Below are 15,410 nucleotides of genomic sequence, written 5' to 3'. Positions count from 1 at the left end.
CAACCGCCGGATACACCCATTTGTGTGTCATATGCTTTCCCATAGCAACGAATATCGCACAAGGTCACGTAAATAGTATATTGTGTCGCATGTTGATGCTGGTCTAGCATATACATTTTCACTGTTCTGGGCCCTAAGCTTATGCCTCTTGTCAACCTAAAACTGTACGCATACGACTTGAAATGTTTTCGGTCATCGTGCGCTCACTGCTGTCCGTGGGAATGTGCGGAGGTGAGCCAAGTAGAAACAAAAGCTATACACTGTCGCCCATATACGTAATGCAGGGAGCTGTTTGGGGACGTCCACATTAGAAATCCTTTCGATATACTGATGCGGTGCTGCAGCTTTTATGGTGGTTTTTTAAAAATGTTACCCGGTCAGCAGTAGGATCCCTTAAACGTCAGCTCTGTTAGCTTAGCAAGAGGGAAAGGTACCCAATTATCGTCATACAAAATCCTCTGTGACACAAATCGGATGTTTTAGCTCTGCCAGATGCCGTCCGAAAGTGCGTTCCGTCACCGTCCGTACAGTGCCGTCAAATAAGACTAATGCTGCCTACCTCCGTCGCAGCTGCCGTTTTCCAACGTATCGACGCATGGATATCGGAAGCTCATACTACAAGTGGTTACGAAATGTGTGGCTGGGCTGTAGCTTTAGTTTGGGGCTACTGCGTAGGCCGCCAGTTGAATTGCTAGTCGCACAGCGGAATAGATGGAACTTCTCTAAATAAATACCATACTGAAACCACCTACCTTTAGAGTTGGAAAGAAGGAATGACACTGTCATCTCAACAGCACTTCACAGGAAAGGCACACACAAGCGCATCGTTCATCTCGTCATCCCCACCTCATTGCTTACATCGCAGCAACTGTCACATACCCGGGGATTGGCTTTTGTAGCCGGCATTGTTTTAAAGGCACGTCACTCTAGCGCCAGGCAGCAGTCGCAGGATGCTATGCAACTAAACATTTTGCGAGCGTCAGGGCACGCAAGTAATAAACATGGGCACCGAACGAGAATTGCACGTCGGATTTACCCCAAAGTGTCGATACACAGAACTGGCACCTCCGGCAAACAATCCCCTTGCCTGCTATACTTAAGTCACTGCAGGACTCCTGAAACACGCACCTCTGTCATTAGCCTGAAGTTGTACATGCCATCCAAAAAACACGCTATCCACAGCGCGAGGGACATCATTTCCTAACTGTGATCGCCAAACCTGCCAAAGGCGCAGAAACGTGAGACCCACTGACTGCACCTGGGACCTAGGTTATGGGATTTGTAGAAGTAATTGCCATGTCCCGTAAAATTGGCACTTAACATGCTGCCTAAGCCTACTGATAACTGCCACTAAAGACCACCGACAACAGCACTGAACCCGTACCAACCTTGTAGACCTCGGTCAATCCCGAGTCCTAAGTTTCCCCCGCTGAACTCTGAAGCCCTTCATGCCTAGCATCTACACGCAACCATGCACGCTTAAGCACATCAACATAAACCTGTGAAAGGGCGCGGCGCGGCGGATATCACACGGCGGATGGGGGACCATTCCGTTCATCAGGTTGTAATAATCCCGACTCATTAACTCGGCTGTGAATCATTAGTTACTGGCTGCACTTCCCCAGATTGCGCACCTCCATGGCCACCCCTCGGCAACCCTGCCAAGCGCGGTTGCAGCCCCGACGATGGTGCAGTAGTTAATGCCGAAGGTCCTGCGCACAGCGCAGAGCCAGTATGCATGCCAGGTGGTTCGCCCAAGTGCGATGGAAGTACTGTTCCCGATACGTTGTGCTCAACCCCCGCCCGAGGGCCTGTATCCACAGTGGCCTGGAGACCTGGCCCTCCATGCACCTGTTCTGAATCTACAGCCTCAGCCCCACCTTTACCATGGCCCAGGCCAGCCTTACCCGTGGCCGCTAAGGAACCGTGCGAGTGGATGCATCCCATACCGCGCCCTTCTGCTGGAGCTCCAATCGCTGCACTTTTCGCCTCCGCCAGCATTGCGGCAGGCCCAGACCTGCCGTCAACCAGAATGCCGTGACCGTTCCGCGTGCCAGGTGCACTTCTGTCGCATATTGCGGTATTCTCCGGTCCGCTAAGTGCAAGGCCGTTCACGGAGTCAGCGGCGGAAGAGCGGACGGGGCGCGCCACATTTGTCTGCGAGGCACTTGGCACATCGGATGTCGCATGCACGTGCAGAGGACGCAAGTGACCAGCGTCGGCTGGCTGTGGAGTTGGGGGTCCTCCACCCGCGATGCCCTCGTCGCGCGCGAGTCCAGCTGTCGTTCGGCCCACCTCATCAGTGGGCAGCCTGCCGTGCATGCGCCCAGTTACACTGGCAGCTGCCTGTGCTGTCACAGCTAGTGCACCAACTGCAATGGGCGAGCTTTCATCAAGCTGAAGAGGGTGACCCGCAACACTGCCGGCTTTTTCCGCTGGGCCAACCTCCCCCGCTGCCGAGGGGTGTTCGCGAGCTGCAACCGACTGTGACTCGTCCCTGCTTGTGCTCTCGCTGCGCTTGCTGCTTAATCGCGGTCTGGACGCCTGCGGCAGACTTGCCGCGTGTAAGCTACCTGCAGTGTGCTGCGGCCGCTTTTGCCCCACGAACGCATAGCAGCGTTGCCGGAAAGCTTCATGCTTAATTAAAACAGGCTTAAGCCGTCGATGTGGCGGTACATCTTTATGCATCTGAGTTGTGTTTTGCAGGTACACAAGGTCCGTGTGTAGTATGTCCCATTCCTCCATCTGCTCGTCCGATGCATACCCAAACCCCAGGTGTTGCCACGTACTCTGCACGGAGGCGTCATTCGTGCTGCACAGCATCAGCTTCTGTAGCCCAAGCGCCCGAGCAATTTCCTCGATAGCCTCAACCAGGCACCTACGGGTTGGACAGCGCAGACAGGTGAGTAACTGCCAGTCAATACCCAATTAGCAATAATCATTGAGGAGGCAAGGCAAAAAACATAACCCCTCACTAACCTGCAGTAGCCCCGCCCCCGCTTGTTCTCATGCGTCGCAACAAACGGAACCTCCAAGTAACCCGGCCCAGATCGTATTGTCGCTGCTGTAACAGGTTTTCCATGGCTTTGCAAGGCGGGCAATGGACTTTTAGGAGCGCCAATCAGCCGCGCCTTGCGCGGCTCGTCAGGTGTTGTAACTTCCCCACCGGGCGGCGGCCAGCCGCTACGATACCGTGGAAGAATAACCAATACTCTGAAGCCGTCGAAATCCTGAAAATGTGCGCATGGCGCGGTCAGGAAGTAATGCTTGCGGGGAACAGCATTGGTTGCCGCAAGTTTTTGGGCACTGACCAGTTCGTCGTCGCCTTCCGCAGCTTGCGCAGTCACCGTCCAATCAAGATACTCGTGAATGGTTGCCACCCGCGGCTTGTCGCCATGCATTCGGGCTAGGCGTTTTGGTCCTATCTGACCGGTCTCAAACGCTTTAAATAAGAAGGGCGAATCAAGTCGGGCCTGTTGTGCGGCCTCTTCAGCATTACCAGTGTTCGAGTAGGTCCGTAGTTGGTATACAACATGCGGTCGTCCTGGAAGCTCAAAGAGCTCGTTTGGCGGAAGCGAATACAGCAAGGACCGGGTCGCCGCTAGGCGCAGCCGGCGCTCCCCCTGGGCGGTTGACATGCAACTTTGCAAGCCAACAGCATATTCAGACAGCGGTCTATGTGAAGAGCAAAATGTTCCTGCCGAGTTTACAGGGTGTGCCTGGGAGCAACTCAGACAAGGATAATGTTATCAAGAATAAATTTAAAACAGATAGAGAAAACAAGTAAGGATCATATCCTTTGGAGACCTGGGTCGAGCCCAATGCACGACAGCACAATGTAAAAGGAGTCACCGAACCTACAGAGAAGCAGGGCACATATCATACCTCGTTGCTTATCCATACTCTCCTAACATATTTCTTCTACCTCGCCGCAACCTCTCCTGTGTGAACACTTTCAACAGATTCCAAATCCTTTTACCAGGCCACACTGCTTAGCTGTTCCTTACATACACAAATCAGGTCAGAAAATTGAGCAATTAGCGCTTGCGCACGCCGTGGAGAACTGCTTGGTGGGTTTACTCTAGCACCCGGGAAAACGAGGAACCCATGCCCGTCAGGAGAACTGTTTCGGAGGTGGACGTCAACAAGAATACAAACTGGCTCAACTATCCAAGTGTTTGGACGTGGTACCTTGCGGTCATCGTGCTGGGTTGGCTCGGCATATCTGCGCTGATAGACGACGCTGGCTTGGCATGGACCTACGTACATCTCATACACGGTGTTGCGACGTATTATCTCCTGCACTGGATCAAGGGATCACCGAACCCGGAGGACCAGGGCAAGTACCAGGCGCTGACCTTCTGGGAGCAAGTGGATAATGAGGCATATGGAACACGTAACAGGAAGATATTCACGGTTGTCCCCGTCCTGTTGTTTGTGCTAGCAACCCATGGCACGGACTTCCGTAAGCAGCCGTTAGGCTTGAATTTGGTGGTAGTTGTTGTCCTCTTAGTTGCTAAGCTGCCTGCGCTTCACAAGGTACGCTTCTTTGGCATTAACAAGTACTGATGGTTGCATAGGTAGGGGAAAATTGGCTGGTTTTGTTGCTGCTTTGTGATTATGTGAAGACATCCTTGCTACAGCCTCAAACGGGGTCCACACCGAAAGGAGTTGCGACCGGTTTGTGGCAGCAACGTATGTGCCCAATAGCGTGCTGCCGAAGCTTCTAAGTTACTCGCGACGTGGTGCACTGCATGTGTGGAAGGACTGGATGAATACGATATGTGCACGAAAACTCGACGTACTGGACGACAGACTTACACATCGAGTGCGCGATGTGCGACCTCCTGCTGGGACAGTGTCATGTCTTAAGTGTAAATTATCGTCCAGGGTTAGGTTTGGGTCGCTTCAAGCATTTCCCCTGCAGCCACCCGTTCATATCCCACCGACAATTGAAGAAACAGAGCGCTGCTTCTTCAGCACCAGAAATGCCCATTCATTAATCATGCGTTGTGTGCAAGCTGATCATCGCCCCTGCCGGGGAACACCTCCTGATCCGCCATGGTTGGCGCGCCTCCCGCCGTTACCCGACACCCCATGCTCGCTCGTCCGGAAGTGCTGGACAGCTGCCACAGCCTGGGCAACCTGGTTTAATGATGCCTGAGCGATAGGTTGTCCGGTTAGGCTTGATAAGTGTTGCGCCGCCGTGTCCACCGCCTGGAAACGATGAACCGTGGGGACGGCAGCAAGCGGACTGAGAGCAAGTTTGCTAGTGGAATTGTTATTGCGAAAGCTTAACCAGGCAACAGACTCCGTTACGGTCTGTTCCTAAAAAAACAGATGATTATGGGATGAAGAACGACTTCCGCCAGGGGTCCTATCCTTCCAAACTTGGACCCATCCCCAGCCATCAGCACCTGCTGCCTGCGCTGCTGCATGGCAGTCGTCCACGTCTCCAGCACGCTCTCCCCCACTTCACTCCATGCAAGCTCTTTCCTGCGCCGCTCGCGTTTTGAGTTTGGCGACACGAGGTCTTGCCCCACGATATCCGATATGGAGTTGTCAACGTTACGGCACCGGACGGGAACACCTGCATGGATCATGCCGGCCCAAATTTGGTGCCAGTCCTCAACATCCGGAGCACTAGGAACCGATAACAGCAGCACACGTTCACTTTGCTATAATAATACCTGCAGTCGGTTTCCGGCATTCAGGGCAGGATTGCTTTTGCGTCAACCAGCTGGCCAAGCAGATCCCACAAAACATGTGCCCACATGTAAGGGCATGAGCACCCGCCAACCAGTCGTGGCAGATAGAGCATGTTAGGTGGTTTGCAAGCAACGCCGCGATGTCCTTGGCTGTCACTGCTGTTTTGGGTTTCTTGCATTCTTTATCTGTTGAACTGGTCGACGCCTCTTCATAGTCCATCTCCTCCTGGTGATCACGCCTGTCAATCTCGCTGAACTTGCGTGAGCGCGCCTACGAGAACAGCAGATGTTGGATACCCAACCCGAACAAAAAGAGAGGTGTTCATGCCGGATGTAAGGCCTCGAAGTCCTTGCAAAATACAAGGTGGTTTTCTAGCTCTGTAAAGCGACACCCCTGTATCGGGTGATGGACAATGCAAGATCAGAACTAAGGGCGATTAAATTACCGAAAGGTGTGTGGGCTGCATAGCTACACACCCGTGTACCATTGGAAGCCCAATACGACAGCAGACATGACATAGGACCCTATGGCAACGCTTATGTTCGGCGGAGTTTAAAGACATATACACACAGTAGATCACACTGGAAGGACGCGCTGTGGCCCTTGCAAAACACCAGACATTAACACATACACCCGAGCACAAGGCCAAATGTTTTGACCCGGGTCTACATTCCGGCGTGTTGGCAAAAGAATGCTGGCAAAATCTGAGCAACCTTCTGGCTGGCGCCCTTATGGAATTAGGCAGACTGCAAAATCTTATTCCTCACCTGCCCTGCAATTGTAACCAAAGCATGCGGCTCGGCAGATGAGTTGTTGGCGCTGTCCGAATCATCGTCAAGAGGAGTGTAACGGAACAGGAATGGGTTTGGCACTGTGATGTCCGGGGCCTCGCTCCGCGCCACGATGGTCTCCGGGCCACCAAAACCAATCTGACATGGAGTACATGCATAGTTAGATATAAGGTTTGGACGGCATGTCCACATTACAGATCCCGCTAGGGCAAATTTGCTATCGCCCCGTCCTTTATGCCAACAATAGGGGGTTGCCATGTCTGAAACACGGCGTGGCCCATGCTGCCTGCCCCACCACGTCCATAGCTTACCAGGTCACCACGCTTAAGCTCCCAGCTTTCATCCGGTCGAAGCCGCCGTAGGAACTCGCCATCGCGTGAAATGTATGTGCCGTTGGTAGAGTTGAGGTCACGTAGGACCAAGTTACCATCCGGCTGGACGCAGATCTTTGCGTGCTTGCGTGACAGAAGGAAAGGCACCTCGGGACAATCTAGTCTAATTGTTGAATCACTTTCACGACCGACACTGACAAGCCCAGCGTGTGCCAAGCCGACAAGGTCATAAAAAATGGACGGTCGATTCACCCCTTTAATCATGCCTGTAATTGAGTATGAGCCCCCCCTTTAGCTGATAAGAGAAAGTCGTGTGTTCAATATGGAGTTTGGGTCAACTACAGGTGTGCAAGCTTGCCTCGAACATCGCTGGCAGTATCTGCAATTCGTCAAGTCTAAGTACCGCCCAGATGCAGAGATGATACAGCTGAATAGTAGTATGATTTGTTTGTGATGCTTGTCTCAGGAGTGCAAATTTTGGTTTGTTTCATCAGGTGTTCAAATCTGCACGGCCGTGGATCCCGGTCCAATTCTTGAACACACGAAAACGCAGAGTTTCATTGTAACCCTTTACATGTAATACGTTCCTTTGTTTGACTGTATACTATGATACAAGTTCAACCAAAACATATGCGGCAGTTGATACCTTCGTTGCATGGCCAGACAAGATGACTTTGCTTGTATTCCCACTGCACTCAGTTTCATGTGGTAAACATGCCAATAAGAAAGCAATTTCGCTTTGGACTTATGGGGATTTCATACAAGAGTTCACGTCTTGCGAATTCACTCTGACTTGCACAAATTACCGAAGGTGCCGAGATATCTGTGTCAAGAGGCAACAGTTGAAATAAAAGCAAATCGCAGCTTCTAATTGAAAAACTGTGATATGGCATGGCATTCTTTTTCATGGCTCACAAGTTGAGGAAAGCCGCCAGCGATGCCAAATACTAGTCAACATCTTGAGCGGACCCTTGGTGAACACACGCTGCCAGGTTAGGCGCCAAGCAAAACCGCCGTGCCTGTTTTTAGCCATGCACCACGAGTAACCGGACAATGCAGCTGAACTCTAAAAGAGGCCACCAAGGTCGCTAATTGTAGGCTTGCAAGGAAGTTAAAACCAAGGTAATCCAAGGCTTTCGACGTGATTGTCACTGGACCGTGCACCACGGCAGGGAAAAGCGGAACACCGGTCGGCGCCAAGGATGGGGAAAAGGAGGGTAGGATCCGGGCTGGAATTGGGGAAGAGCTCTGTCGCAGAATTCAGAGCTAGCGCCAGCCGCGCCAGCAAAAGGTTTAAGAACGGGTCCCGGCTGAAGCGCTGGCCTCCATGGACGCGGCCATCAGCACAGATCGAAGTCCGGGCGTCGAATCAAAAGCACCCGAAAGGAGACCTTCTTCTACTGAATGAATGGGGTGTTACACTGTGCCGGGGCAGACCACAGGGCAGGAATAAAATCCAGGCTCATTCTGCGACAGAGCTCTTCCCCAATTCCAGCCCGGGTCCTACCCTCCTATACATGTCGTATGGTTGAGTGCCGGGCTGAACCACAGCGCATGGCGAGGCGCACGGATATGTCTGTTCGTCTGTCTGTCTGAACGAATGAATGAACGGGGTTTAAACTGTGAGCGGCTTGCCGTGCACACACGCCTCTGGTTCGGGTCGGTTCGGGTGGTGGTACCTTTCGTTGAACACACACATACACACATACACACACAATGAATGAGTGTATGAATGAATGAGTACGGAGTACGGTAAACAGGCGTGTAGGGTTCCTGCCACTTCCTGGCCCATGTACGTATATGTACGGAATCGAAACCAACATGTGTTCAGTACACACGAGAGATACTTGTAAGTGCTCCCCTTATAGAGTTTCATACTGTGTTCAGTACACACGAGAGATACTTGTAAGTGCTCCCCTAACAGAGTTTCATAAAGTTCCTTCACTCCCGCGATTCTGGATGCCTGCCTGAAAGTTTCCGGGCCGACCCCGAAATTGGTCGAAATTGCTCGGTACAAATTGGCACGGGGGCTACACCCGGGACAAGTTATATTGCCGGGACAGGCCCTTGAATTAGCCTGATAGGAACACGAATTGGCCTGGCAGGGATACTCCGACAGTCAGAATGAGCCTGTCGGGCTGTCGAATTGGCCTGGCAGGGACATTCCGACAGTGAGAATTGGCCTGTTCGGGGTGTCGAATTGGCCTGGCAGGGACATTCCAACAGTCAGGATTAGCCTGTCGGGGTGTCGAATTGGCCTGGCAGGGACATTCCGACAGTGAGAATTGGCCTGTTCGGGGGGTGTGGAATTGGCCTGGCAGGGGGGTGTCGAATTGGCCTGGCAGGGACATTCCAACAGTCAGGATTAGCCTGTCGGGGTGTCGAATTGGCCTGGCAGGGACATTCCGACAATGAGAATTGGCCTGTTCGGGGTGTGGAATTGGCCTGGCAGGGGGGTGTCGAATTGGCCTGGCAGGGACATTCCAACAGTCAGGATTAGCCTGTCGGGGTGTCGAATTGGCCTGGCAGGGACATTCCGACAATGAGAATTGGCCTGTTCGGGGTGTGGAATTGGCCTGGCAGGGGGGTGTCGAATTGGCCTGGCAGGGACATTCCAACAGTCAGGATTAGCCTGTCGGGGTGTCGAATTGGCCTGGCAGGGACATTCCGACAGTGAGAATTGGCCTGTTCGGGGTGTGGAATTGGCCTGGCAGGGACATTCCGACAGTGAGAACTGGGGGTGTCGAATTAGGGAAGCGCAGGATTTGTGCGACCGGAGCAGCCCAAAGAATGCCTGCGCTGTTCTTATCCAGAGCTCAAGATGGTCCTCTCTTGTTGCACACTCATCTTGCAGAATTGGAAGCCCACTGTAACACAACGACAAAAGCAGAAAAACCACAGTGCCCGGCATGTGCCAGCCCATCCAGGATAATGCTGCAGCTCCCGTAGAACCCAAGCAATGGCAAGGAAGGTAGGACACGAGATCGTCAAATGCAACCGCTCCTGCAGTCGCATGCAACTAGCTGGGTTGCTCAGCGTAGGCAAATGCAACCGCTCCTGCAGTTAAATGCGATAGACGTTAAAATGCCGGCCGGATACCAGCCCTAAAAATGTCGCATGCAACTCGTTCGTGATACCCTCACTACCTAGCTTATCCAACACTCCCTTCGCTACTTTGAGGATTAAGTGCTGCTTCGAACAGCCTCAGAATTATACAGTTTACTGCTTAAATCGCCCCGCACTATTCCAAAGATCCTGCTCCGAGTCGCTGGCCTCACCTGAAATGGCTGTCACTGTCTCGTTAACCCGCTCCACGGTGGCTTTCGAATCAATTCCTGGCACTTGCGCCTGCAGCTCCACCGCAGCCGCTGTAACGTCCGTTGTTGGGAGCTCCAGGAACCGAAGCGGCAGCCCACATGGGGGACAGGTGGTAACATGCATGCCAGCAGATGCAGCTCGAGGTACCAAGGCAGGTTCGAACACCTGACTGTAGGTGGTCGCGGGGCTCCCAGAAATTAGGGACAACAGCAGAGGAGCGGAGGACACACGCACCTTGCGTGCCGGCACTGGCCCGTCAGCGGAGGCTTCACAAAAACAGGGTGACCGCTGCTTACAGAATGCCCACGGGCAGCTTGAAGCATATAAATTCAGGAAGGCACGTGTTGAAAGAAAGTGTTAGCAGGACTTGGGAGACCTGCCTGGGAGGCGACGGGGCGGTGACGAAAGGCTTCCTTGGTGCACCGCTCCATGACGATGGGCTTTATGGTGCTGCAAGTTTGGCGGTGGGGTCGGTGTTACTTAGTACGCTTAAGCAGCATGCGCCGAAGGAGGGCGGTTTCCGGCTGCACGGCGTATGGGAGGGTTGCACGGTGCACGTGCAGGCTATTGCAAACCTCGCACCCCCGCTTCCTTTACAGGGGGGCTTCAGGCTGAGGCGTACTACTACTATTATACTTCTTCTACTAATATTGTACTTATGTAATCATAGCTGTTTCGCATGGCTTTCTATTACTGTATGGTAATGCGCTTGTGGAAGGACATCGACGTGAAAATAAGACGAGCCATAGACTTCTACTGAGCGGGGAGTATGATCTGCAGGTTTGCGGGGATTGTATTCATGGCATGCATGGGAGTTGCACTTCTAATATATATGGTTGCACTGGGTCATCGCGTGTCTAGGTATTCGCCTGCTATGCACAAAAGCCTTGTAGTCAGCCCTAAATGTCGGTTATGTTTGTTGCCGGTATTCTTTCTCCCGTTTCCAAACTTTCCTAAAGCTTGTTGACTTCGCACTGCCGGCGTGTCTATGCGTTCACAACCTTGGCTGGCGTCAAGCCGTTGGAACTACGCGCAGATAAGCATGCCGCCCCTTCATGCCCTATGCGGCGGCGTGTATAAGCTTAAGGCTTACGCTTTGCACAAATGCCCAGCTCTACATTTTGTTGCATTGGCCCAAATGTCAGAACATCAAGACAAAAAGCAACCTGCCTTATAAGCACTGCCATAATGGCCATAATGGTGCCGTGCCACCGCTCTGCATCAACGTAACTATTCGGCCGGAAGCATCGACTCTTCGCATGGTTGCTGGGTGGAGCTGCCGTGCCGGCGACCGATACCTCAAACGGCGTTCACTTCTCGCAAAACCAGATCATGGCTTGCACGAATCACCACCCTAAACACAACGTCCAACCCCAATGCCGTCCTATGCCCTGTGCCTCGCGCTCCACTTCTCGGAGCTGAACTGTGCCGCCCATGCGCATGCAAAGTCCAGCAATGCGTGAGCTGGGCAGGTTTGGCGGACCAAGTCCCCAGCTTCTATGGTGTACCGCCCGGCGTAGCTGCGGCTGCTTGCCTCCGCCGCCGCGCCTGTTCCTCAGCGCGAAATCGCTCCAGGCGCCAAAGATGGAAGAGCAGCCGCAACTGCGCGTAAGTCAGCGTGCTGCCATCCCGTTCGCCCTGCTCCTGCTGCCATTCGGCCTCCTGAGGCACGGCAGTGAGAACAACACGAAATTAGAAATGGAGGCGGCGGCCGCCGGAGAATGTCAACACAAGCTAGGGTATTAAATACCGAGCCAGAGCTAACGCAATGTCCGCCACCCGCCCCCAAGCCTGTTCTTTCGCAATGACTGCGCCGCCTGCGTTTGTGCGAAGCTGCGACGTTCACTCGCGAGGCATCTACGTTAATCGCCCTCCTCCAAAGCACACCCGCGATCTTCTATCCCACGCGTCCAGGTTTCCGTGGCTGGGCCACGGCCATTTCAGGTGTTGCCCTCGTTCTTTGCGTCACGGCCTGATTCGTTTGTCCATCCCGTTTCCCTGCTGCTTCACCTGCTGCTTCAGTGCCGCCCTGATCCCCAGATTGACGTGTAGCTTCTCCACCAGCGCGGTGTAGTACATGGCACTCCCGGGTTCCAGGCTGCGAGCCGCCTCCTGAACCACCGCCCGCCAGACCTCCTGCAGGTGCTCCCGCAGCGGGGCACCTGTCGGAGCAACACGGTTCCCACGGCGCTAACCAATTTTGCTTCCGGGTTAACTTGCAGACGAGAATCATTTGGTTTGCTGGCAGCGAGCACCGCAACGGTGACATTGTGGCATTGTCAATGCCGGGTTGTGCTTGCATGGCGCTATGTACAAGGGCGCCAGCCCGTTGGGAGAGCCACACGTTCGGCCGCAGGACAGCCACAACAGTGACCGGTCGGGCAACCTCCTTATGTGGGCTGCGCTATGCTTCATCCATGCAAGGACCAAGCCTGCCATTCCACGCTAGGATGACCAACCCATCGACAAACCAGTCGATGGGCCAATCATCCATGCGTCTATGAAAGTTGTTTCTCTTCGCCCCTGCACCGCTACACCGCACCTAGCGAGCTCAGCCGGAAGTCGTTCAGCAGCCGCTCCGGATCTATCCGTACCCCTGCTTTGAGTCCCTCAAGTAGCGCGTCCATAGGCTGTGATAGCCGCACTGTCCGGCCGCCTGCGGATGCAAGGTCCTGCAGGCTGTCCCCTTGGACGGTGTAACGATACAGCCGCTCCAGCACTATGGGCCGAGTCAGCTGTAGCGCCGCACAACGGCGAGCCAAATAAGGTATACCTATGCGGAAGGGCGTCAAGAAAGAAGGTCAACCAGCAATATGCGAGTTGCTAAGAGCATATCCGGGTGGGCAAGGCCCTGACTCTGGGCATGATTTCAACTTCCTCTCGGATGTGGTCTTCGGCTTGGCCCGTTTGGCGATTAAACCATTCTGCAAGGTGCAAGCCTGCCGTTGGCTAGCGTGCAACCGCCAATGTGGAACGTTGCTGGTTGCGGAAGCGGAGATTGCGGAACCAAGGGTTGCCCAGGGCCAGGGCTGCTTCGGTTAATATGCAAAGTGTGACTTGGCCGGCGGCGACTAAGGAGATGTTGCCGGTCGTGCATACACGCTATGGCCGTTGCTGCTCTTTCGGGCCATGCCAGGATAAAGTAGGGCAGAAAGCTCCGCAATACCAGCGCAAAAATGCAAAGCCCTTTCCCTTCCTTTCCAGTTGCGGGCTGACCTAGCTCGCCCTTGAGGCCGGCTAGGCGGGCAGACGCCCAGTCCAGCAGAAACAGCTCTAGCTGCGCCTCTGCCAGCCGGGGAGCCTGGACCTCCTGTGCAGCCACTACCTCCATCCCCACGTGGGCCTGCAGGCAGTCCATCGCCGCCCGCGCTAACGTCTCCGGCGGTGTCCCTTTGGCCGACAGCAGGGAGGATGCGTGGGAGATGGAGCGCGCCGCCGCCACTGCCGCGTCCTTGACAGCGCCGCTCGAGAGGTATGGGGGCTCTGGGTCGGGACCGGACGATGAGAGGGGGCCAGCGAGGCTTTCCGTCAAGTGGTCCGGCAGAAACTGACCTCCAGCATGCCTTCAAACATAGTACGTGCTACTCTGGGCAGCGCTCAAGGCAGCGCACTAGGTGCATCCTGTGTCGTCCACATAAGCCTTGCTAAACGAGTGTTTGACAATCCCGCTATTTTGATTGGCACGAGGTAGACATGCTACCACAGTCGGATAAACATGGCGTCGTACCGCCGAATGCCCTCCCATGCTGGGCATGCGCACCGTAGTCCAAGCAAAATAGGTCATACAGGTAATCCGGCGATGGGCCCAAGTAGCCCTGGTACTGCGCTATGAGCAATGGAGTGGCCAGCTCCTTAGGATCGGATCGCCCCAGGTAGCTGGCCAGCTCCAAGATGGTGCCGATGGAGCCACTGCGGCCAGCCGCCAAGGGGGTGGCAGGAGCGGAGGGACTCCCAACCTCATTGACACCTGCAGGACTGGAGGTTTCCTGGGGTGATCGTAGACCCAACGCGATGAGGACGTGCTCGGCTTGGCGGGGTAATACTAGGAAATCCTCGTACGGTAGTCCTGAATGGCAGAAAATGGCATCGGAGTCAGGTCACAGACTCAGTCGGAAACGGACTCAAGAAGAAACCAAACCGGGAGCGGGGATCGGCGTGGGGCTTGTGGTGCTTTATAGAGACCCCGGCAAGTGGGACCTGCAAAGGTGAGCCACACCAGGTCGAGGGACTATGAGCATCGGGCCCAGTCCGTGGTGCTTTGTCCTGGGCCGCCTAGGGACACCTATACCGAGACTACCGTGCCAGACCCCAAAACAATGAAAAGCTCCCGCAAATTTTCAACCCACTCTGTATGGTGACCCGCTCTTCACCCTTCGCTTGTTCCTCGTCGCTGCTTGCCGTAACTCCTTTGGCTGCCTTTTTCGAAGTGCCCCGGCTGGCGCGCTTCTGCTTAGTAGTACCAGCTGCTGTGATGTTGCTGCTACTGCTGGCGCCCGCGCTGCTGCCGCGTCGCACTTCTGTCTCGTCGTCTTTATTCCCAGGCGGAGCTGTCTCCTCTGCAGGTACAGGCAACCCCTCCCCTTGCTTTTTGCGCCTGGTGCGCTTGGGCGCCATGGATGGATCGGGCTCTGAGGCGCCAGCAGCACTAGATTCGCCAGGAATTTCGCTGCGGCTGGCGGCTGCCTTGCGCCGTGATGGCGTTGACCGTTTTGGGGCAGTTTCCTGAGAGCTGCTGGCGCCAGCGCTGTCATCTTCAACCCCGTTTCCTTCGTTTTCTTCCGGCAACTCCGACACCACCGCCTTGTCGGCTTCCGCTGCGGGGCTCACTTTATAGCCCCGTGTGGAACGGCGCTTCTTCTTTTCCACTCCTGTGTCAGCAGGTCTGCTGGGAGACAGGGCGCCGCCAGTATCGGGTTGACTCCCGGCATCAGTGGCACATGGGACAAGGGTTGCGGTGGCCCATGACGTTACCGAATAGCGGCGCGCTAGGGGTGGAGGGGTCGTGCAAGTTGTCCAACTGCCAAACTTTTGAAGCCAGGGAACGGCGTGTCGTAGCCGTAGAATCATGGTTCAAACGGAAAGAATTCTCAGTGTAAGCCGCCAGAGGGCCCCGGCTATCGCAGGCATATATGAGTTCCCTAAACACAACACGCATGCGAAATCTGACCCACGCTAAAAGATGCCGACGACAATGCTGTACGGTCGCCTGTCTTTCGCACGGTTTGGAGTCACACACGAGCAGCACTTATGTAACACACTG

General features: G+C 54.5%; 4 protein-coding genes across 4 annotated transcripts; 1 reads left to right on the top strand and 3 right to left on the bottom strand.

The window, feature by feature from the left end:
- Positions 1 to 377: 377 nt before the first annotated feature.
- VOLCADRAFT_103694 (uncharacterized protein) lies at positions 378 to 3,766 on the bottom strand (the record flags this gene model as incomplete). Its single annotated transcript, XM_002947867.1, has 6 exons — positions 3,312 to 3,766; positions 2,980 to 3,230; positions 1,881 to 2,878; positions 1,635 to 1,712; positions 1,129 to 1,172; positions 378 to 458 (listed from the first exon to the last, which is right to left on the bottom strand). Exons 1-6 carry the CDS (start codon positions 3,636 to 3,638, stop codon positions 378 to 380), a joined length of 1,779 nt encoding a protein of 592 aa, XP_002947913.1. The 5' UTR covers positions 3,639 to 3,766.
- A 159-nt stretch (positions 3,767 to 3,925) lies between these two features.
- On the top strand, positions 3,926 to 4,894 carry VOLCADRAFT_73521 (uncharacterized protein). Its single transcript, XM_002948017.1, has one exon. The coding sequence runs from the start codon at positions 4,108 to 4,110 to the stop codon at positions 4,567 to 4,569; it is 462 nt and encodes a 153-aa protein (XP_002948063.1). The 5' UTR covers positions 3,926 to 4,107; the 3' UTR covers positions 4,570 to 4,894.
- Positions 4,895 to 6,030: 1,136 nt separating this feature from the next.
- VOLCADRAFT_88297 (uncharacterized protein) lies at positions 6,031 to 10,473 on the bottom strand (the record flags this gene model as incomplete). The annotated part of the gene is made up of 4 exons (XM_002947866.1): positions 6,031 to 6,102; positions 6,477 to 6,481; positions 10,111 to 10,319; positions 10,385 to 10,473. The coding sequence occupies 4 exons, from the start codon at positions 10,471 to 10,473 to the stop codon at positions 6,031 to 6,033; spliced, it is 375 nt and encodes a 124-aa protein (XP_002947912.1).
- A 1,174-nt stretch (positions 10,474 to 11,647) lies between these two features.
- Positions 11,648 to 14,764, bottom strand: VOLCADRAFT_88296 (uncharacterized protein; the record flags this gene model as incomplete). Its single annotated transcript, XM_002947865.1, has 6 exons — positions 11,648 to 11,812; positions 12,161 to 12,312; positions 12,693 to 12,923; positions 13,367 to 13,633; positions 13,911 to 14,216; positions 14,497 to 14,764. 6 exons carry the CDS (start codon positions 14,762 to 14,764, stop codon positions 11,648 to 11,650), a joined length of 1,389 nt encoding a protein of 462 aa, XP_002947911.1.
- Between the last annotated feature and the right edge of the window lie 646 nt (positions 14,765 to 15,410).

This window comes from Volvox carteri, assembly GCF_000143455.1.
Source record: "Volvox carteri f. nagariensis unplaced genomic scaffold VOLCAscaffold_8, whole genome shotgun sequence".
Lineage (NCBI taxonomy): Eukaryota > Viridiplantae > Chlorophyta > Chlorophyceae > Chlamydomonadales > Volvocaceae > Volvox > Volvox carteri.
This window is presented reverse-complemented; position numbering and strand designations above follow the sequence as displayed.

Excerpts from the sequence above, each read along its gene's own strand:
- VOLCADRAFT_73521 (XM_002948017.1), top strand. The coding sequence starts at position 4,108 with ATGCCCGTCAGGAGAACTGTTTCGGAGGTGGACGTCAACAAGAATACA.